Raw genomic sequence first — 27,130 nt, 5'->3', positions numbered from 1 at the left:
AGCCTCCCTCATTGATGGGGTGGGGTCATCAAGGAGAATAGATTTCGGGAGACTGACAGCACCGAAGGCGAGTGACAGAAGCACTTTGTTTATACGATACGATAATGGGGTGGTATACACAGCGGCCTCCCTGAGAGGTGCCATGTGGTCCACCCCATCCTCAGCCCCCCAAGTATAGCATACTGCTGCAGCCATCCCTGAAATTGCTCAGCAGTATGCTATACTCATCTGCCATAGCTGGGCACTCCACTCTTTCCAGGTAGCTGTAATAAAACAGTGACCCTCCCCAAGACAAAAAAAGAAAAAAAAAAAAAAAAAGAACCCAAATAGGTTTCCATGACAACCACTTCTGACTGAGGTACTTGGGAGATGGTACTATGCAGAGAGGCAGCACCAATGGGGTCAGTTATGGTCTATGGAGCCCAGTCCTCCATCTCATCCCACCAATGCTTAGACCCCTCTGCTCAGTGAAATGCCATCCTGGGCTGGGCTTGGAATCATAAAATCAGGAGTTTGGGAAAGAAACGGTCCACTCAAAGGGAGAAATTAATGCAGGCATAACTGCAATAGGAACATCTCAACTACTTAGGAAACGAGGCTGCTTGTGATACTTGAAAATAAATCATCATAGCACATAGTTGTACTCAAGAAATCGATGAGCCAACCTAAGCCATCATTTGCACTCATTTGCCAAGGCAGTATTAACAGACCCACAGTCTGTAGTCATAGGATTTTTTTAAAAATTTTTTTAAAAGAATTATGCAAACATATTTAAAATCCAGTCTTCTTGCCATTGTTAACTGAACCCAACCCCTCCCAGGTTAGTGTGAATTGGTGTAGTTCTGTCATAGTGGCTTTTGCAGTGTGGAGGACGCTTGGCTCTCTGGATTCTATGAGTCAGGGTGATGTGTTGAAGCCTGGCTCCTCCACCTACGGGCTAAGGGAGCACAGGAGCATTAATAATAACTGAGTCTCCCTCTCTGCATTATCTGAAGAGGTTTTTCAGTAGCACCCATCTTTTGAGACTGGCATGAGAATTATGTAATGTCATGTTATGTGCATAGTATGGCAGGTGGCACACAGCAGACAGTAATGTAGTACCAGTGCCAGTGTTCATGCAAATCCCACCTACTTACACAGAGGGAGGAGCTGGAGTATGATGCCCAGGTCAAGGGAGGTGAAGCTGGCCACTGGGGAGTAGACCCTGGTCTCTGGCTTTGTGAATAGAGGGGCTGCTTTTGCTTAATTTATTAGGAAGGGGGCCTTGCCCAGCAAAAGCAGTTCTAAGCCCAGTTTTCTGACTCCCTTGCACATTTGGCAGACCTGAGAAGGTTCCAGTACAGGAATGGTCATCCCAGAAACCAAAGTTGCCGCTCACTTAGTCTTCCAACACAATCCTATCTGAGAGATGTGAGCCATGGCTTAGAAATTCCAGCAAACTCCAATAACTATTCCCAAGCTCTAGCAAATGCAGCCAGCTCAATTCACCTGCCTCAGCATCCTGTACACAGACTGAGTGTGTCAGAGGAGCTGAGCAAGCATTGGACAAATGGATATATGGTGGAATGGGGATAAGGGGAGGTCACAGAGAGCCAGGAGAACAACTGAGTGTGCAAAAACATTCCTCCTTGCAATACTGGGCAGGCTTTTATTCACTTCCTATTGGAGCCTCACAGTCTATGTGAGATTCTTCTGATTTCACTAACGAAAACTAACTCGAACCTGCTGTGGCCTAATGCTCACTACATGTTGGCAAAATGAATGAAAACGGACCTGACTACCACTGCATCTGCCACGTTGGGTGTTGCCATAGGATCAATAATGAGTAAGAAAAGCCTGGCCCCAGCCAGTGCCTGCTAAACAGTCTGCCCTCAACCAAAGGTACCTGCTGCCATTACCACCACCATCGGGCAGAACATGGTACAATCCCACCTACCCAAGAGCAGAAGGCAGAGAAGGCTTTCTGAAGCAAATGGAAGGTGTAATGTAAAAGCTGGGCCAATGGGGCTAGGGGGAGGACTGGTGTGCTACAAAAGATCCTTCAGACTTCCTTGGGGAGGGGGTTATTAGTAATAATGAGTACTGATAGATGGCTTATCAATGTAACAGATACTGTTCGATGAATTTAATATGTAATAAGTCAATTCTCACAAAAACCCTTCCAGACAAGTATTATTATGTCCATTTCATGGACAAGGAAACTGGATCATAGGAAGATTAGGTAATTTGCTCAAGGTCACATACCTAACAAGCCAAGGACAAGCTCTTAACTCAGACACTGCTGCACCCAGCCCTCCTTTTCCCCACCCACAGTACCTCACCCTGGCTCTGCTTCCAACACTCCCCTCACCTGGCTGACCTGTGAAATTATCTACATTTACATATGTGTCTTCCTCAGAACCAGGCAGCAACCTGGGCACAGGACCAGTGGCCCAGCAGGGGCCTGGCAAGGGGTGCGTGTTTTAGATGACTTTAAAGGGACCACCCTGGAAGAGGATCCCAAATCAACTTGCAGTCAGAAGACAAAGTGGCCCCTCCCAACCCATAACCTTCACAGGTACAACCTCCCTTGTTCCTATCACCTACATGGCTGAAAGCTTTGTCACATCAGTCTCAGAGGCCACGTCAAACACGTTGCTCTTCCCTCACCTGCACTGACCATCAATTTTTGTCTCCCAGATACTTAGACACTTTGCATAGTTTATTCTTGCCATACCATGAGCCTGAACTCTCCCTCCCACCAAAGCAGATTTTCTCTGAAATGCCACTGGGTCCACAGGCTCCACGGGCCACCTCAGGAGACCTGCTCTGCAACCGCAGCCACCTCCTGGTTGGCTCCTCCGGCTGCTGCTCAGTCCCCCAAGACCTCTTCTCAAAGAGGGGGAAGAAGGGCAACACCAACAAATGAGAGCCAGGCTTTGTTCCCAAAGGGATATTAAAATCCAGGACATGCTTCAAGTACAGACTTTCTTCAGGAAAGGAGAGTCCAGAGTGATTGAGTGTTCGGGGTGCCCACACCTTTTTTATCTTTCAATTTTTCACTGGAAAAGCATTTGAAAACTGTCACCTCAATTTTCTGACATTCCTCAGCCTACATGAGAGAGCAAGGCAGGATCTTTCTCAGGGAGGGAGGATACCAGCATCAAAAACAAGAAACACACAAACAAACATGGGTGACTAGAAGAATGTGCTGATTTCTGGACACCCTCTACAGGTCTCATTTTTAATATACATACTTTTTAAACAGCTCTACTGAGGTATAATGGGTTAGGGCAAAAGTAATTGCAGTTTTTGCCACCACTTTTTCTGATTGGTTTATGTCTGTGTCCTATATATGTCTTTAAATATTTTGTGTAAACCCTTTGCCCTGAGTGAATGCAAGTTCTCTGTTATAAAAGTTTCACCAGGGATCTTTTCTCTCTCTAACCAGAGTCCAAGCTGAAACTAGCAAGTGTTCTTTTGCCCTGTTTTACTAACAGGCAGATTAAAAAAAATATACGTGTGTGTGTATATAAATACGTATATATATACACACATAAATATATATATATACACACACATATGTGTATATATATATGTATATGTACGTGTGTGTATGTGTATGTATATGTACATGTGTATATATCTCCCACCCTTTAACTCAGGGTGAACCCACTGAAGGTCTTGGATTTATGTTTGTGGTTTCAGCTCCAACTTCTCACTATGTTAGGACTTAAGGCATTGTATCCAGTCAATGGAAAGGAGCCAGTCAAGCTAATCAAGAGGTTTCGGGGCAACAGCTGCATATTGTTGCACTGGGGCATGCAGCTGTTACCTCAAAATCTCTTGAGCTTCCCTACCTCCCCACCCCCGAGAGTCGTGGTCAGGATTCTGTCTGGATTTCAGTGCTCCTCTCTCCCTACAACCAGGGATTTCTCTTATATCTTGCAAGCTCAACTATTAAAATAATGTCTGCATTATAACTAGGAGTTCAGTATCAGAGAGTTTTCAGGGACTCTAGTCTATCATACGGCTGGATTTCCACATGTGTACAACAACATTTCCAATGTGATGGAATCAGTGCTCCAACAGGGGAGTTTACAGGAAAGAAATGGTCTAATTTGGCACAAAGGGCTCAGGAGGGTTCACTGAGGAGATGGTGCTCATGCTAAGCCTTACAGTTAAAATCCCAGGAAAATGGTTCCTCCTTTTTTGTAGGGCTAGATGTGGATGAGGGATCATCATAGTGCATTAAATTGCCAAAAACAATTGATGCATTCTCTCTATTCCACCTCTCCTTGTCCCTTGTTTGGTGCCAGGGAGTTGGGTTGTGCATTGGTTTGCTATAAAGAGAAGCCAGTTGGCTGGCCTAGATAGCTTCCAGGAGAAAATGGTAGAAGACAATGTGTGTGACGTAGTGAATCTTGATTAGAGCCACCTTTGGGGCATCCCACCCTCACTGATACATATCATCTTTTGGTCTCTCCACTGGAGAAGAGAAAGCAAAGAAATACTTCCAATGAGCTCAATCTGACCAAACTGTTTGGGGTCACCAGTTTCCTATAGCATCCAAGTTTCTTACCTGCCTGCCATTGTACAGCCTGACTTTGGGGAGGTTTGGATTCAAAAGCTGTCCTTACTGCCTTTGGATGAGAACTTGGGAAAACTCGCTCATTTGGACACAGGGCCTTTCCTGCCACTGGAGGTTTGCTGTTCTGAGCATCTTCCTGGACAGAACCTAGCAGCTCAAGAAGGACACCCTTGTCCAGAGGAAGAAGCATTTCTGTTCTGTTCATGGTATACAAAGATTCCCAAATGTTTCATTTGTTTCCGAAAGGGGGAGAAAAAACTTGCTTTGGTAAAAATAAGAGCATCATTAAAGCCCATTTCCTTCGATACACAATTATGGCAACAACTCATGGTAAGTCCCAACCCAGTTAATATTCCTTAATTTCCTCATATAACACACAGGTCTCAGCCTAGGGCTTATAAAGTAAGATCAGCTTCACTGAGCACTACCTACATCTTGGCGCTGAAATGTTCTCTTGAAAAATGTGAAGAAGTCTGACCATACTCATTTGAGCTGAATGTCAGCAAGGGAATATTTTGTTTGTCTCTTTTAAAGAAAAACAAAAGCAACATGATCATGAACTTAATTAAAGTTGTTTGCAATGATTTAGTTAGGCTTATAGCACTGTGTCTATTCATTCTGGCCAGGGACCTTTCTGTCTTTTAAAGGATTGGTAGGCAGAGATATCATGTGCTGTGCAATTTTACCTAATCCTTAATTTCATCTTCTGATGAAGTGAGGCCAAGCATCTTCGTGTTCAGGTAATTGCTTTATCAAATGGCTTAATTGTGCATTCAACAGAACTGACAACAAGAAGGTATTCTTCCTAATGTGTTTTTAACAAAAGCACTAACTAATTACATGGCATTCTACTCAGGGCATTTGAGAAGAAGAAATGAAAACCTATTCTTCAAATCTTGGTTAAATGCATGTTTGCATATAGAACATAGAAATAAGTGGTAAAATAATTAGTTGAATTGCTTCCTTCTGCTCTAACTTCACGACTAATCTGCATGCTTAAGTAGTCTGTGTAAATTCTGTGGATGTATTTTCACAATGGACGATGTCTGAACATCTGTGCTTTCTGAAAATGTCACAATAATCATTTGCCTGAAAGTTTATCTTCAGGAGCCAAAAAGACTGTGTTATCTTGGCATGTTCTAAGAAGAAATAAATGCTGGGAGAACTAAGGACAGATGTGTCCCATGATCAGAAGAAAGTATTAAAGCATTAGGCCAAATGGTTTAAAAACATCCTGAATTAAAATGACACTAGATCACATTCCTGTAGATGAACTTCCTCTCCAACTAAACAACATGTCTGGGATAAAAACTTGCCTTGAATTCCCCTCTATGTCCGTCATTCCTAGAAACACAATATGCCTTAATACATTCTTACCAGCTCAAACCAGGCTCATATGGCCATAGCATTTAATGAGGCTAACATAGTTAATATTTAAAAAGGTGATTGGGTGGTACACTACTTATTAAATTTTATTCATGCAGTATAAGCTCTTTTCCTCCCACTTCTTCTGCTGAAAAAAAATCTTAACTCTTATTCATAGCGAAGGTTGGGATGAAGAGGTTCATGTGACCAGAGTAGGCCAACCATAGGGCCATATCAGCCCGGATATAATATTTCATTAAGGGAAAGGCACATGATTCAAAATGAGCTAGTTGGAATCTTTTGCCAGGGTTAAAACATGAGTAAATTTCTTTGGTGTTTCTAGGCTGGGAGCAAGTGAACCTGGGGCTATTAAAATCCCTATTCTCTGCTGAGGGAAGAAAGCCTCTTTGCAGAATAAATACAAGTAGAAGCAAACAAAGATGAGAGATGGAAAGAAACGGAGTGGTGGCAACACTGAAGGTCTCCTTCTTTATCTAAGGCCTGGCTACCCCAATATGCTTTCTAGTCTTTTATGCCAGTAACTGTCCTTTTTTGGGTTGAGTCATGTTTCTGTCATTAAAATCAAAAGCATTCTGATATTACAACTAGTATTTTACATTACTTTTCAGATGGTTTTTCACTCGTGGAAGTAAAAATTGCAGCTCTTGAGTCAGACAGACCAGGGTTCAAATATCTACTCTGCTACTTACTAGCGATATTGACCTGAAAAAAGTTGTATAGCTTCAGTTTTCTCATTTTCAATTTAGGACTGACAATATTACCTACCTTACAGGTTTACTGTGAAAGCTAGATGAAGTAATACAGAAAATAAAATAAAGAATACTGCACAACTTAGCACAACGTGATAGTGCTTAATATGCTCAATAATTACTGTTTTTCTGTTGTTATTATTATTTATTATTTAAATATTACTGTGGTAGTGATTGCTGGATAACCCCAATATCTACTCTGTTTTTGTTTTTTGTTTTTGTTTTGTTTTTTTTTTAAAGACAGAATCTTGCTCTGTTGCCCAGGCTAGAGTGCAATGGTGTGATCTCCACTCACTGCAACCTCTGCCTCCCAGGTTCAAGAGATTCTCCTGCCTCAGCCTCCCAAGTAGCTGAGATTACAGGTGCCCACCACCATGCCCAGCTGACTTTTGTATTTTTAGTAGAGACAGAGTTGCACCATGTTGAGCAGACTCAAATTCCTGACCTCAGGTTATCCACCCACCTTGGCCTCCCAAAGTGCTGGGATTACAAGTATGAGCCACCATACTGGCTTTGTCCTTCTTTTAATAATGTAACTTTCCTATTTTGGCTGGATACATTGCTGCCTATAATAAAAACGACATTCCCCAGCCTCCCTTGAAGCTTGCAGTGGCCTTATGATTAAGTTCTGGCAAGTGGGATGTAAACAGAAGTAACACTAGTGGCTTCGCAGTTGTGCCCCCTTTCTTTTCCTCTATCCTACTGGCTGGATGTAGCAGCCATCCTGGACCCACAGACAGAAGCTCAGCAATTCCAATCACTGAGAATGACAGCAGGCTAAAAGGATCCTGGTCATCGCCAGTCTGGAGGCTGCACATCAGCCTTGGGCTGCTTACCTTGGTAAATGTTTACAGGAGCAAGAGCTAAAATGTAATCACGCTATAAGCCTCTGTTTCATTTGGGTTTTTGTTATAGCAGCTACCACCTATATCCTAACTAATGCACAATTAATATTTTAAATATTATTCTGACTTGCTCCTTCCAAAAGCCATGAAAATCAGAAAAGAGGATAATTCTAACAAAACTAGGGCATGAACTCTATTTAAACTAATAGTTGAGGATTTTCACATAATGTAAACTAGCTCTTTTTATTAAATGATATTTGGCTAAGGAAAAAGGTTGAAAATGAGCAAGGACTGAGTGAAAAAGGCAAAATTGAGTCATCTGACACTGAGTGTTTGTCCCCAACCCTCAAACTGTTGAATGTATAAAGCAAAATCATGTGGAGTTGGTTAGATGCCATTGAGTACTTCTCCAAACACATACAACTTCATTTGTTGGCTTTTTCTAAGCAGCAGTGATATGGTTTGGATCTTTGTCCCCACCCAAATCTCATGTTGAATTGTAATTCCCAGTGTTGGAGGTGGGGCTGATGGGAGGTGATTGGACCATGGGGGCTGATCCCCACTTTGGTGCTGTTTTCTTGATAAGAGTTCTCAGGAGATCTGTTTGTTCAAAAGTATGTGGCATCTTCCTCATCTCTCTCTTTTCCTCCTGCTCCTGCCACGTAAGATGGGCCTGCTTCCACTTCACCTTCCACCATGATTATTAATTTCCTTAGGCCTCCCCAGAAGCAGAAGCCTGTACACCCTACAGAACCATAAGTCAATTAGACCTCTTTTTTAAAAATAAATTACCCAGTCTCAGGTATTTCTTTATAGCAGTGAGATAATGGACTAATACAAACAAAATCAAAATAATAAAATCTACCACCCAAATGCCTTATCGCAGGGTCCCCATAACCAAGGCCATGGACCGCTACTGGTCTGTGGTCTGTTAGGAACTGGCCCACTGCAGGAAATAAGCAGTGGGCAAGCGAGCATTACTGCCTGAGCTCCACCTCCTGTCACATCAGCGGCGGCATTAGATCCTCATAGGAGTGCGAACCCTACTGTGAACTGCACATGCAAGGGATCTAGGTTGCATGCTCTTTATGAGAATCTAACGCCTGATGATCTGTCACTATCTCCCATCACCCCCAGATGGGACCATCTAGTTGCAGGAAAACAAGCTCGGGGCTCCCGCTGATGCTACATTATGGTGAGTTGTATAATTATTTCATTACAACAAAATAATTATACAACATTGTGTATTATTATGTAATAATAATAGAAATAAAGTGCACAATAAATGTGATGTGTTTGAATCATCCAAAAACTATCCCCTGCCATGGCCCAGGAAAAAAATGTCTTCCACGAAACTGGTCCCTGTGCCAAAAAGGTTGGGGACCACTGCCTTATTGGACTGTTGGTGTCCACTGTGGTCTATCTGCACAAGACTCTTTTCCCCACTACCACCTAAGAGTAGGCATGGATGAAATTGGAATTTTAACTTCTCATCTCCCCTCAGTGCTGCACAGATGGGAACATCCAGTGACTTGCCTAATTGCTGCTGCTGCTGCTCTCATCCTTAATGCCATTGCTGTTGCCATTGTGTTCCAGCCTGTCGATGCACAACATGTGCAAGTGCAATCTTCTGCCTTCAGTTTCCAATAATTTTATTTTCTGCTTAGTCAGAAGCAAGGCCCTCACCAATAAGCCATTTGCAAGTAAAGCCAATTTTCAACCCACAGGTCTGGTGGGAGCAGGACTATCCAAAAAATACTCCTGAAAACACCAACAGTCTCAACTCTACTTAAAAGAAAAGTAGCCACACATAAAAACCTCCTATGCCTGACATGGTCACAAGGTCATAAAAGCCTGCAAGAGACAGAGAAGCCATGCTGAGCTTAAAGCCATCTTGAGAAGTCTTACACATCCACAACTCGGATTTGCTCCGACCCTGAGAATAGCCTGTTGTTAGGCAATGTCGGCCAATACAGACTCTACTTGCCAAGAACTTCAAACATCACCTTTACAAGGTAGCAATTGTTGGAAACTATTAAGATGCCTCTGAAAAAATAATATAATCTGCAGCGACAATATGCTGAAAGAAATGCCAACCCTGTAAAGCAAGTGCTCTCTCGCCTCCCTCACACGTGCGCAGGCAGAAGGGAAGAGAAACATTTTCCTCCACGGCAGTTCTTAACTCTGCATCTCTCTTCTGTGTCGAGACATAATTGAGCCATTTGCTAATTGTTTAACAGCAATTAAGGAAGAGAATGTCAGGGGGAGGGGAGTGACAGCAGACAGGTGTTTGCCTGCTTGGTCGCCAGTTACCAACAGCCAAGCTGACGCCAGAGAACGGTGCTGGCTCTCAAGACGCACAATGGTGGCGCGTGGTGGGCCCTCTCCTCAAAGACAAGGCCCAGTGCTGGGAAGTGAGCAGTCAGCCCTGACATCTGAGCTTCAGTCAGGTGGGCCCAGATGACAGAAGTCCACAAAGTCCTATCAAAGGAGGCCTGGCAATTAGATACCCCCACCCCCCACCACAACCAGGGCCAGGACCTGGAGCAGTAGCAACCTCCTCTGCTCCTTTCTGAGCTCCCAGGAGCCCAGTTCCTCGACAGATCTCCTCCCATTTTCTAAAGCAGCTCTCTCCTCCAGTGTGAGAAAGCCTGAGACTGCCCACCTGGGGGTGAAGCCTGGGCTGCCCAGGGTCCAGTCAGCAGCATCTGTGCTTCTCTTCCAGCAGACAGAATTAAAAGCTGGCAATCAGGCCCCCAGCAAGCTTTATTCTTTCTATGCTGATAACAGAAAAGAAAGGAAAGGATTCCAGAAGTGCTGGGCTCCCAGATGGTCCAGGACAAAACCACAAAGCTGCAGGCAGGAAGACTTGCAAGTCCCGCCAAGATGAAGACAGTGAAGAAGTCCTCCTGGGCTCAGAGCTGTAATGACTCTATATCTGAAATTCAGATCATTGCTAAGACCAGCTATAGCTTCCCAAATACCTTTTTAGATGGTTTTCTATCCATCCCCATACCCTCTCTGCAAATCCAGGCCTCCCTCACACCAGGCATAGATGATTCCAGGAGGCTTCTCACGGTCACCCTGCCTCCAATCCTGCCCCAACCACGCCCACCCTGCAGCCAGTGTAAGCATACTCAAAAATATAAACCTTTGGTAGGTTCCCCAATACTCTTCAGGTAAAGTCCAAACCCCCTCATGTGGCCCCTGCAAAATGTGGCCCTTGGTGACTTTTCTAGCCTCATTTCTACAGCTAGTGAACCCCTTTCCCTACCTCACATGTGACCCAGCCACACTGACAGTCACCAGTTCCTTCAAGGTGCCATGCTTTGTCTCACCTCTTCGACCCCCTCCTCCCTGACTGAATGAGCTCCTGTGCCCCCAGCTGTTACTCCCGTTGACTCTTTCCAGCCTTAAGATCTCACCTGAACCATCGCTTCCCCAAAGAAGACTACTTACACCTCCAAACTGGTTGAGGTGGCCTTGCTCTGTGTTCCTGCGGCTTCCCAAATGTCCCTTATCTAAACACCTATTCTAATGAAAGGAGACTGCTTTTCAATTTGTCTACCTTCCTTGTAAGTTCCATGAAAACTGGGGCTTTATCTATTTTGTCTTTTACCATATCCCTAGTATTTAACACAGTGTATGGTACAGAGGAGGAAATAACTCAATACATATTTATTGAATTTCCGAATTCAATAAATTCAGAAATTTACTTCAGTCTTCTTTGCCATAAAAATGCAGTATCAAGAGTAGTTAAGAAATTACTAGGGTGATCCTTACTGCCTGGAAGCCAAGCGAAGGGTCAGAGTCTATATCACACTCTCAAACCAGCTGCAGTGTTGGCCTTCCATTTGTCAATTCCCTGTAGTATCCTTCTGTTCCTTATCTTTTATGGATTATGCTTTATAGTGTCTGAATAAACATTTATTGCCATGTAACATCTTATATCCCTTCATCTCAAGACTCTATGCCTCCCTGTGCACTTTATCTTTGATCCTGGGGGAGTCACACAGCTCTGAGTGGTGTCCCTGGTATCGGGGCATTAGAAGAGGCCTGCTGTAGACAAAGACTCCTCAACGCATCCTCCACTTCTAGGAGCCTCTGACTATTGGGGGCCCAGAAACAGAAGGAAAGCTTGTTTGATGAAACCCAAGGACAGATACCAGCATCAAGAACAGGAAGATGCTCAGGTTTCTCCTTCCAGCTGCCCCGGTGATGCTCACACAGCCATGGAACCCATCTTTTTTTTTTTTTTTTTTTTTTTTTTTTTTTTTTTTGAGACGGAGTCTTGCTCTGTCGCCCAGGCTGGAGTGCAGTGGCGCAGTCTGGAACCCATCTTGAAGGAGTAAACAATTCACCTGGAGAAATGTGATTATGTATTATGGAGTGTGGGTTTCCCTGGTGATGATGGGACGGGGACAGTAATATATTTTTGCCAAAACTAATTTTTATGATTTTGACTTAATGACATTGAATCACCTCCAACTACACATGCATCATGGTCTCATCTGTCCTTTGTTTCCTGACACCAATGATCCAAAAAAGGTCCTAACTCCATGGGATGGGAAGTCATTTGCTCCTTTACAGTTAACTAATTCACTCTTATTAATTGAGCATCTACTGGTGGTCTCCAACAGGTTTGTCTCTGAGACTAAATCATCTTTTTGAACCTCAGTAAATAAGTGGCCATGTATTTAGGAGCAATGTCTAAAACACTCCAGTAGTAAATCCAACGAGAGTGAAATAGCCCCTTGGAAGGACACCTTATAGAATGCCACAGGGGTCTAGAATTGTCCTCTGCTTCAGAAGTCTTCAGCAATCAACACACAGCTTCAGATTAAGTAATATTTGCCCCACTATGTTAAGAAAGAGAAAACACAAACTTCTAGATGTTCACATAAGACAGAAGACTAGCACACTAATGCCAAGAACCAACACCCATGACATTTCCCACTGCAGCAGTGCCCCTCCCACCACTGTTTTCCCTTTATCTTCCAATAGAAGTGAGCAGATCACAGATACCAGGCAGGAGACCATGGGTGTAAAACTCCCACTATCCTTGTCTTCTGGGGTTTCGGTATATCCTATATGGAATATGGGAGAAGAATATTACAACCTTTGGTAAGACGGCTTTAGACATCTTCTTCTGCCCCAGGAAAAGGGTTAAGCAGGTCTGGGAAACTGAGAACTTGGTCAGGCTGGTGCAGGAATCCAAAGACACTAAAGGAACATCAGGATGCTGTTTGGGAAGGTCTGAGGACCAGGCCCAGCAGTATGTATATGCCACTCCTCTTATGAAGAATCAGAAGTCATTGCAAAGGGGTCTTCCCAATCCTTCTCAAACCAGCTATTAAGTACTTGTAAGCAGGCAACCTTCCCATATCCAAAAAGGCAACTTTCCTGCCCAAACTACCCGGAGGCTTTGACCAGCGAACATTTCCGGAGCTATTCCCTGGGCAACTGACAGCATTTCAGCCATGTCTGACAGGTTACCACTGCTCTTTGCAGCTCAAGGTTCACAGGGAGCTGGCATTTTAAGCTCCTCCTGCAAATGAGAGGCAGAGGTGAGTGAGCAGGTTTTTACTGGGGTTTGATGTACAACACGCCACTTGCCCAAACAGTCCTGAGTACTCAGACATCTCATGGCTCATCTCCAGTCTCAGGCTGAGGATCAGACAGTTTGCTCCAGGGCTGGAAGGAGTAATTTGAACAGCACAAACAGGATCTTCACAAAGAGAGAAACATTGCAAGGAGCTGCTAAGTCTCTGCCAGAGCCTCAGGTTGGGTGTTCAGCTAAGCAGCTTGGCCCAGGATAGGGATAGCTTGTTTTTTTCTATTGCAAAGCTCTCTCCACCCCATTGACTCAAATCCAAGTTGAGTTATGTGGACTGGAATCTCCCCATTCCTTCTCAGCTAGACTCTTTTTTGGCTCCTCTCTTGGTAATGATGTTTTCTGAGCAGTCACTATATATTACACCCCATGCCTGAGCAGCCACTATAAATGGTCTCTGCCTCTGGGATCTCACATTCTTAAGGCAATTACAATACTGAGTATCCCTCAAGCCTGGAATTGCCAGATCATCTTCTCACCTTCCAGGCTGGCTAAGTGTCCCTGCTTAGACGGTTTCGATATCTTCCCTCTCCTCCTTATCTCATGTCTCTCCACAGGGGCAACCTTATGGTTCTTCAAACACCTCACACTGACTTACTGCACTGGCCCATGCTATTTTCTCTATCTGGAACATTCTACTCCTCCACTCTCAGTTTAAAGGACACCCCCTCAGAGACACCTTCCTGGATCACCATCCCCTATAAAACAAGTCTCTCTCCAACCCTCTCTTTCAGAACTATGCTTCGTAGCACTTACTAAAATTTGAAATTACATATTTATTTGCTTGGTTACCTATTTATTTCTGTGTCCCCTACCAGATGGTAACTTCCAAGGGAGTAAGAATGGTGCCTGTCTTATTTCCCACTGCCCTCACCCCATGTTTTGCACAGTGCGTACAACAACTGCAAGTGTTCAATAACAGCTGCTGAACAAATGAATGAAAGATTCTTTCCACGGTGAGTGACCTGGAGCAAAAGGGGGCAGGCTCTCGAGGGCCCCGTTAGTAACGATAGTGGCAAGGGAGAGCTAGCCGAGCATTTTTAGCAGAGGAGACACACAGACTTTTATTACAAAAATTCCCCTTCTTCGGATATGTGGAAATTGACTTTGGGGTAGCAGGAGGGGCAGACTGGAGGCAGGGAGACCTATTAGAAGGGTTCTATAAACACTGATATCCTTGCTACTAAAAGTGTGGTCTGTGGACCAGGAGCTTGGCCATCACCTGGGATACTGCTAGAAGTGCAGAATGTCAGACCCTGTCATCTCAGAATCTGCATTTTAACAGCCTCTCCAGATGATTGTTTATACACCTAGGATCTGCACCCTAAGTGAAAGACAATGATGGCCTGATCTGCCTTTGGGAATGGGGGATAGAAATGACTCATCAGTGTCCCCTTTAAATCCACCATTCCAGACATGGCTAGGGTGTCAAAAGCAAGTCCTGTTACTACAAACTATCAAAAATGTTGACTCTATTAGGGGCTAAAAAGAGTAAGGGGATGGGGAAGTGTGGGTTTAGTTGAGCTGAGATGGGCTATGGCTATTGAGAAAGGCTATAATCTTGGACAAAGAATTTCTAACTCACAGAACAGGTCTGGAGTTAGAGAGTTAAGGATTCCTGAGTCTGGCCATGAAGAAGAGCCAACTCTTTTATTCCCACTATATTATAAATGTCCCCAGCACCTAGCACAGTGCCTAGCACTAGAAATGGATCAAATGATGCCTGTTTAATGAACCAAGGAACCAATCAAGCAATGATATGCTATTGAATCCTAAAGCCAGACATATGTACCTTTCCACTTTCCTGTTTGTGAGAAACACATTTTTCTTCTCCTTTGTTAGAAAAATGTGAACATCTGGGAGGATAAAACTCAACTTTTTTTTTTTTTGAGACGGAGTCTCGCTCTGTCGCCCAGGCTGGAGTACAGTGGCGCAATCTCGGCTCACTGCAAGCTCCGCCTCCCGGGTTCACGCCATTCTCCTGCCTCAGCCTCTCCGAGTAGCTGGGACCACAGGTGACCGCCACCACACCCGGCTAATTTTTTTGTATTTTTTAGTAGAGACAGGGTTTCACCGTGGTCTCGATCTCCTGACCTAGTGATCTGCCCGCCTCAACTATTAGTGGACAAAATCATAAGGATATATGACCCATGCATCACAAAATTGGTAGGGAAAAGTGGCCACAGCCTCTAAATAACCCTGATAAGTCTCTGAGGATAGCAAGCAGTGAGGATCATCGTGAGCCTGTGACATCTCCATGGTGTGAGGGTCAAGGTGGTGAGGGGATCACAGAGAACAGAAGTCGCCAATTGTCTGTGCAGTGGGAGCATGACAAGGAGGAGGTCCCAGCAGAAAGGCCCAAGAACCATGTGGTAGTGTGGCCAGGAGTCACCACGATGTCCCGTACAGTAACTCTTTAGTCATGGGCTCCACTCTGCAAGTTAAACCTTACACAGAAAAACAGGAAGATAGATGAAAATGGTGTAGCTCTGGCTGGAGGAGATGGGGAGGGCAAGAGCTCTACTCCCACCTACCATGTCTTATAGAAAACCCTGAAACACGCACCCATATGCTGGCTCCTTTGTGTCTAGCAATGTTAGACCCTCAGGGGATGGTTGCTGGATATGAAAATGAAGAAGCAAACTCCCATCAATTCTACGGTTTCCCTTTAGTTCATTATCCTGGTGAAACGTACCCATTCTCAATTACAAATGGCCATACTTCACCCAAGGAGAGTTCCAAGAACAAATTATCACCTCCTTTCTCTACTTCCATAACCCCTGCCTCCCTGCCTGTAAATCCTATTATTAGAGCTTAGGTGAAATGCCCCTCTAGAAGAGGCTTTTCCTCATCCTTCCAATAGAAACAAAGCCTTTCCTCATCCCTCCAATAAATATAAATAGACATATTTTATCCCAGCCCCTTTTTCTATGAAACGATTTTCTTTTTGACGGTTTGAGTTAAAATGACCTGTCACACACTTGTCCCTACCCCCATTCATCTGTGAATCCCTGAGGCATACCCCAGAAAAGAACAGTGCCTTATTTGGGGCCTGTGCAGGGCCAGATGCATTCTAGATGTGCAGTAAGTGTGGATTAGGTGTGCACTGACATCACACCCCTTCCTTCCATTGCACTGGCACAAGGCAGCATCCCGAGCCCCCCTTACTGGTTTGCTCCCCATCAGTTGAGCTATATGACTTGCCTCTTTTGAACAGCTGGCTATCCCACCTTCTCCAGGAAGCTCGTCTAGATTAACTTCAGGATCACACGCCACTCTCAGAACCATCCCTTCTTCCTACCCTCCAACCAGCCCGTTTACACGGGATAGAATATTTTTATTTTGCTTGTCTCCATGGCCAGAGAACATCTCTGAGTCTGCTAATGCAGCAGCTTCTCAACGGCAAGGCCTGGAGCCCACCACGCTTCCCAAACCCCAGTTTTGGCATAGAGACGTGTTAGAACAAGCCGACATGAAGTATTTTTGATAACACAAAAAGACAAGAAAACCAACCTTGGACGTGTAGGAGTGGCCATCCGAGCCGCAGACCATGGCTGACTGTGCCATGGGACAGGGCTTGCACTTGACCAAATTCGAAGGTCCAACCCAGTGTTTGTGGGCCACATTCCCCTTCTTTTGCCTGAAGATGAGAAAAAAGGGGACAAATTAGTTGAAGCTCCAGACCCTATGGGTCTTTCCTCTAAGTTCCCAGAATAAAAGGCCAAATAAAGGACTATCCAACCAGGCCAAGGGATCCTGAGGGCCTTAGCCAGCACTTCCATTTGTTCCAACTCATCGACAGGAAGCAGAGGATTTTGTCCCAGAAGCAGAGATTCAACAAACCAGATGGACTGAGGAAAACAATGTAGCCATTGAAAACATGACTACTGACATGGGAAGATTTTTACAACACACAGAAAAAAAAAAAAACAGTGAGGGAATATGGCTTAATCAGCCCCAATACCATATGTGGCATATCACGGGTGCCCAAAGAACAGCACCCCAAAGTCTGAGACTCTCCTGGGGCTCACAGGCAGCCTTTTGTGTGGAGGATGCACAGGCAACTCAATGAGTGCTTCAGACAAAAGCACACTTCTGAACACAACTGAAAGACTTTATCACAGCTGTAGAAAACTATCTCTGGATATATTTTAAAGTAATTTCAGTCCAGCTTCCAATCTGCCATTTGATAGAGGCTCTGAGGTGATGTCACTTTCAACTGTTAAAATAATCAGAATTCTACTCTTTCACTCCAGCTCAAGTTTCCCCCCATTCTAACCTTTGTCATAATGATAAGTGGCGCTATTAGGATGGCTTATGTCCACGAAAGGAACCCCATCACTATATCATAAACCACTGAAATACAGGCCTGCAGTTACTGCCACCCTTCCTCTCTTAGCCGAAGCTGTTCTCCAAGCAAACCACTTGCAGTGACTCCCAGGGCCCTGGGGCTGAGTTCTGGTTGAAGGATACCCGTTTCTGGATAGCCCATCAATCAGGCAATTACTGTGCCTTTGAAATGTTTGGCACTGGCCTTCCTGCATGATGATTAGTGCTTGGGCTCTGGAGTCAGAAAGTACCAGTTCAAATCTCAGCTCTGTCATTCACTCACAGTGCGACCTTGGCAAGGTATTTAATGGTACAAATCTCGGTTTCTTCATTAGTAAAATGGAGGAAAATAGAATTGACTTCAAGTGGATATTATGAAGATTAAATGAGCTGATGTATCTGAAGTACTCAGCAGAGTGCCTGCAAAATAGGAAGCAGTAAAAATGGTAGCCATTATTACAATTATTACTTGCCCCCACAGGTGGGGGTATGGAGGATGAAATTACCATAACCACAGAAATGTGATTAATCCTCAGTCCCCAGGCTTGGAACAGCATTTAATTTTCAAAATAATTCATGGAAGCAGAAGAAGGAAATATTTTCTACCAGGTGTGGAATGAATCTCCAGTCCTCAGGAATTCAGGTTTGGTATCTAGGGTAACCTACCCTTTTCCAAATGAAGGAAAGTGAGCAAGAAAGAAAGATGCATAAAGCCAAGAGCACCATTAATTTGGTTCTTATTCTACCTCCATCCGACTCTAGCAATTTGGGGGAGGCAGTAGGAGGAAAAAGGTCTGTTTGGGGAAGAACCTTTGAGGGTGACATCAGAGAGGATCAACAGGTACCCACAGCACAGCACGTGGGGCCCTCAGAGATCCTAGGCTGGGCAGGCCACAGGGCTGAGCCTGTCTAACAACAGGACCAGAGAAGAAAGTTTTATGAGTGTCCCTTGAAATCACCTTGCTTGTTCAACTTGCTTGTCTTACTAGTGGGGAAAACTGAAACTCAATGAGAGCCAGAGTCTTGCCTAAAGTCATGGAGCTGATCAGTAGCTAGATTTGGGATGGCATGCACGCAGCTGTAGAGAGTGTCCAGGGATGTGTCTCTCTTCTTTAGCCCATCTCAGCCCAACCTAGATTACCAGCTTGAAAATTCTTTGAGGGCACCCATATGTGTGTCATTTGGGGTCTTCTCTCCAACACTTCACTGCTTTCACAGCTGCTGCTCACCTTGGCTTTGCCCTCTGGGATTTTTTAAAGTCTATTATTTGCATTTATAAATTACATGGGCATGAGGTCTCCTATTATCCTTCATCAAACATACAGTACTCTTGCAGGATTTGTTCTAGGCTACTGGTAAAGGGATGGTGGATGGGACTCCTTGTGGTGAAAGAGCGGGCTCTCAGCATGGGGTTAATCTTAGGGTATGTGATTCCTTCAGCAGAACACTAGATATTTATCATCATTCACACAGCAGATTGTCTGACACTGATAATTAATCAGCAAATGCAGGAAGTAGTTCTGGCATCTAGCAGCCCTGCTCCTGGGTCAGTCCCCAGTGTGCATGTCTACAGCTGAAGCAATTCTTGTTATGAGTTCCCAGAAAGGGGCTATAAAGTCCAAAGAGTGGGCAGCTTTGCTGGAGCAGACATAACCATGTACAATGATGCCCTAGAGGAAAAAAGCCTGAGGGAGCTTAGCCAAAGTCAGGGGAGGGAGACGTAAACACTGAACCAATGGCTTTGAAGAAAAGATGGAACCAGCTATCAATCACCAGTTAATGACAAATCATCTCTATCACTGGACCTGAACTTCACCATTAAAGTAAGTTCATTAAAGGGAAACAACGAGGTGAGGCTGATTGGTGCCTATCAGAGGGCCTGGTGCATCCTGGATGCTAAAGGTATCCCTGTAGGGTGACAGGGGGTCGGGGGGGTCCCTAGGTGTTGACCACTGCAGTGGTATCTTAGCAGTTAATCACAAAATCACAGAATGTCAGAACAAGAAAACACCTTAAAACTACTCTACTTCAACAACTTTATTTTCTAGGTGAGAAACCGGAGACACAGAGAGGAAGTGACTTCCCCAGTGTCACCGAGAAATATGGCGAAGTTACATCATCTAAATTTGTTGAACGGAAGTTTTTCAGGAAACCAGCATCAATCTGGGACTATTTTCATCCCGTTTTGGCATCTGTACTTTCATTACCAACCTTCAGTTTTATAAATAGTCCTTTGAAACATTGTTCCTGGCTCTATACCTGCAGAGGAGCAAGCTGGACATACTTGATATCAGGTGGTTATGAATTATGCCTAGGTAAAACCACCTTTGACTTCTCCTAGGACACCTTGGGGGCTCTGGGCACAAAGGCCAAGCCATTCTGAATGCTCTCAATTCTAATGAAACAAGAATACCTGTTAGATGGGGGCAAACTCAGCTGTTGCTTACCTCCACAAGGTAGGACTCTAGTGGAGATGGCACATGATTCTGAAGTCTCTTTCCAGAGGCCAAGTATGTAAAGTTATGTACAAGTATATGTGAGCCCAAGGAAGCATAACTTCCCTGGCTATTGTATATTTTAATCCCCACAATTCAGTGCAAATCATAAAAACTAACTAACCCAGTCAAGGCAAGGGACTAAGATTTTTAACTCGAGATATTTCCAATGTCACAGATATTTGTCAACTGGGGTGACACAACAATTTAGTCTGAGAGCAGGTTCTGTCAGCCTTCTCTCATTGGCCAGCAAGCCCTAAATCCACCCCAGCCCAGCTGGTCCCAAGGGGCAGCCACATTTCCTGCAGGCTGATGGCACCACACACAAAATCCCAACCCTCAAGCCCTCCAAAATAGCAAGAAGACAGATAATCAACAGATCACTGGCATTTCTTATTCCTTTTTGTTCAACTGTATATTCTCCATCTTTTTTTAAAAAGTATACTCAAATTCCCAGAATTATGTTTGTGAAGCAGAGGAATGATTTTTAGGTACAAATCTGATCATGTGATTCTCCTGCTTAAAACCTCTGTCTTCAGCTGGGCGTGATGGCTCACGCCTAACATCCCAGCACTTTGGGAGGCTGAGGCGGGTGGATCACCTGAGGTCAGGAGTTCGAGACCAGCGTGGCCAACATAGTGAAACCCTGTCTCTATTAAAAATACAAAAAATTAGCTAGGTGTGGCAGCAGGCACCTGTAATCCCAGCTACTTAGGAGGCTGAGGCAGGAGAATCACTTGAACCCAGCAGGCGGAGGTTGCAGTGAGCCGAGATCATATCACTGCACTCCAGCCTGGGCAACAAGAACAAAACTCTGTCTCAAAAAAAAAAAAAAAAAAAAAAAAACAAAAAAAAAAAAACAAAACAAAAAAACACAAAAAGAACCACTTCTATCTTCTCCCTACCTCCTAGGGCATAGTCTTCACTCCAAGCTTGAGAATTAAACTGTCCCAGCCTACCTTCACAGACTCCCTGTCTACCTGCTCCCCTCCCCAACACACACATGCACACTGACCACGACCAACACCAATTTTTGCTCCAGCCACTCTCAGCCGTTTACCAGAGCCAGCTCTTTCCCATGTGCCATCACGTGGGTTTTCCTTGACCCACATTTCTCCCCTCCATTCACCTTTCTCTGTGGCTTGGCTAAAATATCAGTTCCCCAGGAAGCCTCCTAGGTCCCTCCAAAGGCAGTCAGGCTGTACTCCAACTCCACCATAGCCTAGTGACCACTTCTGGTTGGGTTCTCCGACTAATTTCCAAGCAAGCACCTTGATTTAACTTGACAAAAGGTTAAGAGGTTATTATTATTCCAACAGGACATGGGGCACTGGGAAGCCCATGCTGGACACCTCCCTCTTCCTGCTCACACCAGTTTTCCCTACCATGCCGTCCTATTAAGTTCTACCTCCAGCCAGCCATATCTACCACTTAAGTGTCTCTTCCACATGTCATGCAGATTCAAGTCTATAGGATTGGACAATTATTTTCCGTCTGCATAACAATGTCTATTCCTTGTTCAAGCTTCAAATCCATTGCTTTCTGTGAAGTCTTGCTGACCCTGTAAACTTCATCCCAAGTAGTTAACCATGACATTTTTATTCCAATGTTATAACCTGTTCAGTCCCAACTGTGGCATTCACTACAATGTGAAAGTTCTTTTTGTGTCTATCTTCCTCAATATACTGTGTACTCCTTAAGGGAGGTGACTGGGCCTTAATCATGTGTGTGCTTCTGGTACTTAGAAATAGGGGAACACTTGGCACATGATCCTACTCAGTCAATAAGTGAACATATTAATTTGAACCTTTAGAACTTTCTCCTTTTATTTCTGGAAAATGTTAGCACTATGATGAAAACAAAAATGATGTGTTGTTTTAAGCAACAAGAATTCAAAAGGCTCTTGTTTCCAGAAATCCTAATTCAGACTATGAAAAAAAAATTTAGCAAAAAACCCCACAAAACTCTAGAAACAACTGAGAAGTGGGTGGAGGGAGCTCCCCTGTGCATCAGCGGGCTAAGGATTCCCACACTCTAGAAGTCAGACAGTTTCCAAAGCTGCATGAGGGCCTCTGATGATGTGGTTCCAAATTGTCAGCAGATATTAATCTTCAGGATTCAGGAATGATAAATCAGAATACTGAAATAATGTTTTTCTATATTTCTCACAATATTTTATGTGTTTCTTTAAATAAGCAAGAAATATTAAGTTTAGTAGTATTTATAAAGACATGCAGCCTAGAGCAAAAATTCAAACACTGGGAACTGTCATCCAACATTATTGGGTAGTACTCAATTAACATAACATTTGGATCTTCTAACGAGTTAACAGTACTGCCCAGAATCACATGTTGATATTGTCGAATTGAAGACTCACTTTGCTATAACCAATTCTTTGGAACCCCACTCAGAGGATTTTTATAAAATATACTATTGAAACGAATCTATTCACATTCATCTTACTTACAAGAACAACTCTCCGTGAGTGGCTGACGGGACTATAAGCACACTCTTTTAAGATGGCAACAGCTACAAGCAAGGTGGACTGCCCAGGTCATAACCCCTCTCTTCAACGTGCTCCTGTCCTGGTTCCTGGGAATGTCAACCTTAACCTTCAACTCCACACGTCAGTGATTCCCACTCTTGCTTTAGACTGGACCCCACTAAGATATCCCCACCCTCACCAACCCATGCCCTGTTACCTCCCCCACAGAGGACACCAAGGGAGTCCTTGATGACATCAGTGTGACCCAGCATTTCACTTGACCATGGCATAATGGGGCCACAGCCAGGGCCCACAGCAAGCAGGTGGCAAGACAGAGTAATTTTTTTTTAGCAATAAATACATGTACAGGTGTAAATTTCCTGACATAATCCTGCTGAATGAAATTCAACAATCTGTGTCAAAAATATTTTAATAATGGGGAAAGTAGCTTCTAAAAATGTGTAGAATTGCTGACTTTTTCTTTCAGTCACTGAAGGAGGGCCATTTATTTTACTCAGTACATTCTACCATCTACCATGTTTGTATAACTTTAGATAAAACTGTTTTTGCTCTGCATATGAATAGCTGCTGAAGGAGTAAAGCAATTCCAGATAATGAAGACCAGCAGCAGCACTCCACTTGTTTCGTGTGGCTACTAAATGCCGGTCTAATTGCCCTGAACACATCTCCTTGATTCCTCACGCATAGCAACTACTCTGAGGGTAAATGCTATTAATAACCCCATTTTACCGATGCAAAAATTGAGGCATACATAACCAGTCCTAGTAACTGGACCTTCTTTTCTGTCCTATCTTTGTTCTCTTATCACATCTCTAAGACAGAGACCTGTCAGCTCAAAGGGATGAACAAACCCACCAGATTGTTTCGAAGGATTACATGCATTTTACTTTCATGTTACTATCAAATTGCCTATTCAAAAATAATATTGAATTTGTTTGCCAAATCAAAACTAATTGCTTCTAAAGCAGATAGTTAACATAGTGGCTATTTTGAACCAGAGACAAAATAATGAATGTTAATTGAAATGAAAAACATGTTAACCATTGAAATAATCTGTCATGTAAAATGATGCTATAATTCCTCTGTTGTTAGGGTTATTTGAGTCATTATACTAAGTCATAAAATTACACAGGAAGAGCATAATGGCCTGTGTCATTTACAAAAGCAGCTCTTATGAAAGAGACTCCCACGAGAGAGATTTTCCATTGTGGGCTATGTGGGCTCACATGTCTCCCTCCTGTTCCAAATGAAGAAGATCCCAGACGTGAGATCATATCCAAAGAGTCCAGTTTTCCTAACAAGGCAAAGAGAACTGAAGAGAGTGACTGCTATGTGCCTGAGGGTGTCCCACGCGCTACTGGGCACACAATGGTGCAAAAGACTTGCTGTTTACAGAAGCTGAAATTTAAAAGGACTAATATGTAATAATAACAATAACAGCAGCTAAACATTTACTGAGGCCTTATTATGCCGCTGCTGCTACTACTGCTGTTACTACTACCCATAATAGCTCACATAACATGTGTCCAGGTCCTAAAACGTACCAGGCATTGTTTCAAGCCCTTTATTTGATCTGTCCATCTCCTCCTCTCAACATTCCCAAGAGGGAGAAGTCAAGGAAGGGCAAGAGAATCTGTTAGGGAGGGGGTGAGTTTGGGAGATTTCATGGGAAACCAGACTTGGGGCGATGGGAAGGACCCCTACCCACAAGATGAGCCCTCAGCATCAGGGTGGAGGGCATCCATTGATTCAAGCTGGGAGGTCAACCACAGGAATACCAGCACCTTTATGTGCTTCACCCCATCTTGCTTGGCCCAGATAACGAGAGCCAGGGTCACCACACATTCAGGTCAAGACTTGCTCGTATCAGGAGAGACAAGCAGGCCCCAGAAGAAGTAGAGAGCCATGATCCCAGGGCACGCTTTCCAAACCAGCCCCAAGCCAGGTTTCTCAAGCACCTTCAAAACTCCTAGGAAAAGTGCATATTTAAAAAGTCTTAGAGCAGAATCAGGCCCACCAGAAGGATACGTGTCTGGTATGCATGCAATTCCAAAAGCATGAACATCTCTCTGGTGTACCCGAATGTCGAACTCTAGACTGTGGTTCATTTCAACTTGGAACTCCATGATGTACCTCTCACCTGGACTGCATAATGGCCAAGGCAGCTGAGGAGAATCTATTCTTCATAGATGAGAGGATTGAACAGCCTCAAATGAGAATTTCCAAAAACACTTTATGTGTAGGTGCAAATAAATTGAAAATGAGTAAAGAGGCACACACCAAATGTGTAACACACCCTCAAGAAAAGTAGGATTGAGGACATGAAACAGAACTGCTGCTTTGTTACTCTATATGCCTTTCTATTGCTCAATTCTCTTATGACCATGTATCGCTGATCTAAATTGTTCAAAATCTAAAAAGGAAATGCATTTTCAAAATTTCTAAAGAAATACGTGCTGCTAGACTCATACCTGCCGGCCAGTCTCGCATTTCTATAGCAATGCTTAAAGAAACCAAAGTTGTCACAATCAGAGAAAGATCTCCCAAGTGCAGGAAGGGGGCTGAAGAAAGGAGTTCACCTAGATAAAATCTTCCTGACCAGTCCTCAAAAGTTCAGTGGAGATGAAGAGGTGAGATCAATCCTACCTGAATTAAATTTCCACGTTACTATTTTGAGGGCCTATTTAAGCTAAGCTATCAAAGCTGAAGGTATAAACATTCCAAATGTGTTATGATTCTACAGTCTTTACTTTTTCGACAAACACTTATTAATTACCTAGAATGTGCCAGAAATTGGGCAACAAATTCAAAGATACTGCTAGCACTGCATTAAATGTACGTCCCATAACATACATTAAATGGGATGATTATTAAACATAATGATCATATTTAATTTCTCTGAACAGCTAAATTTATTCAGAAAAGATGTTACCTTAACTATTTTTGCTCTTATTCTTATTTTGAGACATTAAAGATCCACAGACTGATAACTTTTCCAACAAAATATTTATGTGGCAAGACATTTGCTATTAATTTCAGGAATCCCACGAGCCAGGCTATATGTAAATATGCCAGGAGCAAATTATGTGGCCAATGGGAAAACAGTAAGAAGAAAATGAACTTGCCAGATCACAATCCATATCTCTGGTGGTTCACACATTTTGGAACATTACTTGAATCAACGTTTCCCTATAAGTGAAACCAAATTTATATATAATATATTTAAATATATAGTATGTATTATTATATATTATATATTACATAGAACATTCTATATTACATATAGTGACATTAATTATATATAATATATATAATTATGTATTATATATTTGGTTTCATATATATATTTATAAAACAGGGATACCAGTATTCCTGGATATCATATAAGTGTGTGTGTATGTATTTTATACACATATATAAAATAAGGATACTAATATCCTTATTATCCCTATTAATAGTATCCTTATTATTCCTATTATTATATTTTATAAATATTTGGTTTCAAATATATAATATATAATTATATATAATTATTAGTATATGTTATTATATGTCATATATAATACTATGTTATTATATAATGAATTATATATGATTTTATATATATATATGATTTTATATATATATATATATGATGTCCAAGGATACTCGTCAAACCTACTTCCAGAATTAAACTCACATAAACTCACAATATCCTCCGTGTTTCCTGACCAGATCATGAAGACTAACAGGATGATGTGACCATGTAAAGTCTACTAACTGGTATGAAACTGCAGTCTGCGCTTTCCATTAAGAGAGTGACAGAGCACAGCCAGTAACACTAAGGGTATCTGTAAGGCAGACACTAGTGGGGTTTTACCTCAAAGTTCAGTTGTTGAACAAGCAAGGCCCCTGGGGCCTGCATGCAAAAGCAGTTTACACACACACACACACACACACACACACACACACACACAGGCACTCTCAGGCTCTGACTAAAATTCTGCTTTGCTAAGGAAAAGTGCTAAGCAGCAGTGTAATTGCAAGCTATTAGGGAAATGTAAACGAACAGTTGAGCTTTTTTTATTCCCTTAGGATAAGAGTTAGTGATGTACTCTGTTTTAAAAATCCATTTCTTACTAACAGGGTCAGAAAAGAAATTGTTCCTTTTGTCCACTGACCTTTGGCATTTTGGTTTGATTTATTGTTTTGCTACTTTACTTTTTTCATTGGCCCAGTAAAGAGTGGTCCATCTCTATCCCTGAGAGGAAATCTTTAGCAATGGACACACTAATTGGAAAAAAGCAAATACTCATCAAGCAAACCCAGGGCTGAGAACTTCATTTGGTATCTCCTTCCTGAGCATTCATAATCCTGCTTCTTCACAGGAGGAGCCAGAGCAGTAGGGAAAGCACAGATTCCAGCTAATTGTAGGCTCAGGTGTGCATACAAAGGCTGGCACAAGCACATGTAATTCCACCATCAGCTTCACCGTTCTAATCTTGGAAAACATTTGCTTACATTCCTTGAGGGCAATTAATTATCATGGGATGTGCCCATGGGAGAGAAAACACCTATAATTGTTTTCTGGTCACCAGCAGCAAAGCCCCCTGTTCTGGGAGGGCTGGGTGTGATCTCCATTAAGAAGGAGCAAGTC

General features: G+C 43.2%; 1 protein-coding gene across 2 annotated transcripts in view; it reads right to left on the bottom strand.

Moving 5' to 3' along the window:
- SPOCK1 (SPARC (osteonectin), cwcv and kazal like domains proteoglycan 1) overlaps window positions 1-27,130 on the bottom strand; it is a 527,530-nt gene that overhangs the window by 116,669 nt on the left and 383,731 nt on the right. For both annotated transcript variants that reach the window (XR_010121709.1, XM_055286154.2), the window contains exon 5: window positions 16,678-16,804. Coding sequence is in view for 1 of the 2 variants with exons in the window: in XM_055286154.2 (XP_055142129.1) it covers window positions 16,678-16,804 (127 nt within the window). In the remaining variant the exon portion in view is untranslated. The remainder of the gene's footprint in view (window positions 1-16,677; window positions 16,805-27,130) is intronic.

The sequence above is a fragment of the Symphalangus syndactylus genome, chromosome 7 (assembly GCF_028878055.3).
Source record: "Symphalangus syndactylus isolate Jambi chromosome 7, NHGRI_mSymSyn1-v2.1_pri, whole genome shotgun sequence".
Lineage (NCBI taxonomy): Eukaryota > Metazoa > Chordata > Mammalia > Primates > Hylobatidae > Symphalangus > Symphalangus syndactylus.
Note: the sequence above shows the minus strand (reverse complement) of the source record. Positions and strands in the feature narration are given on the sequence as shown.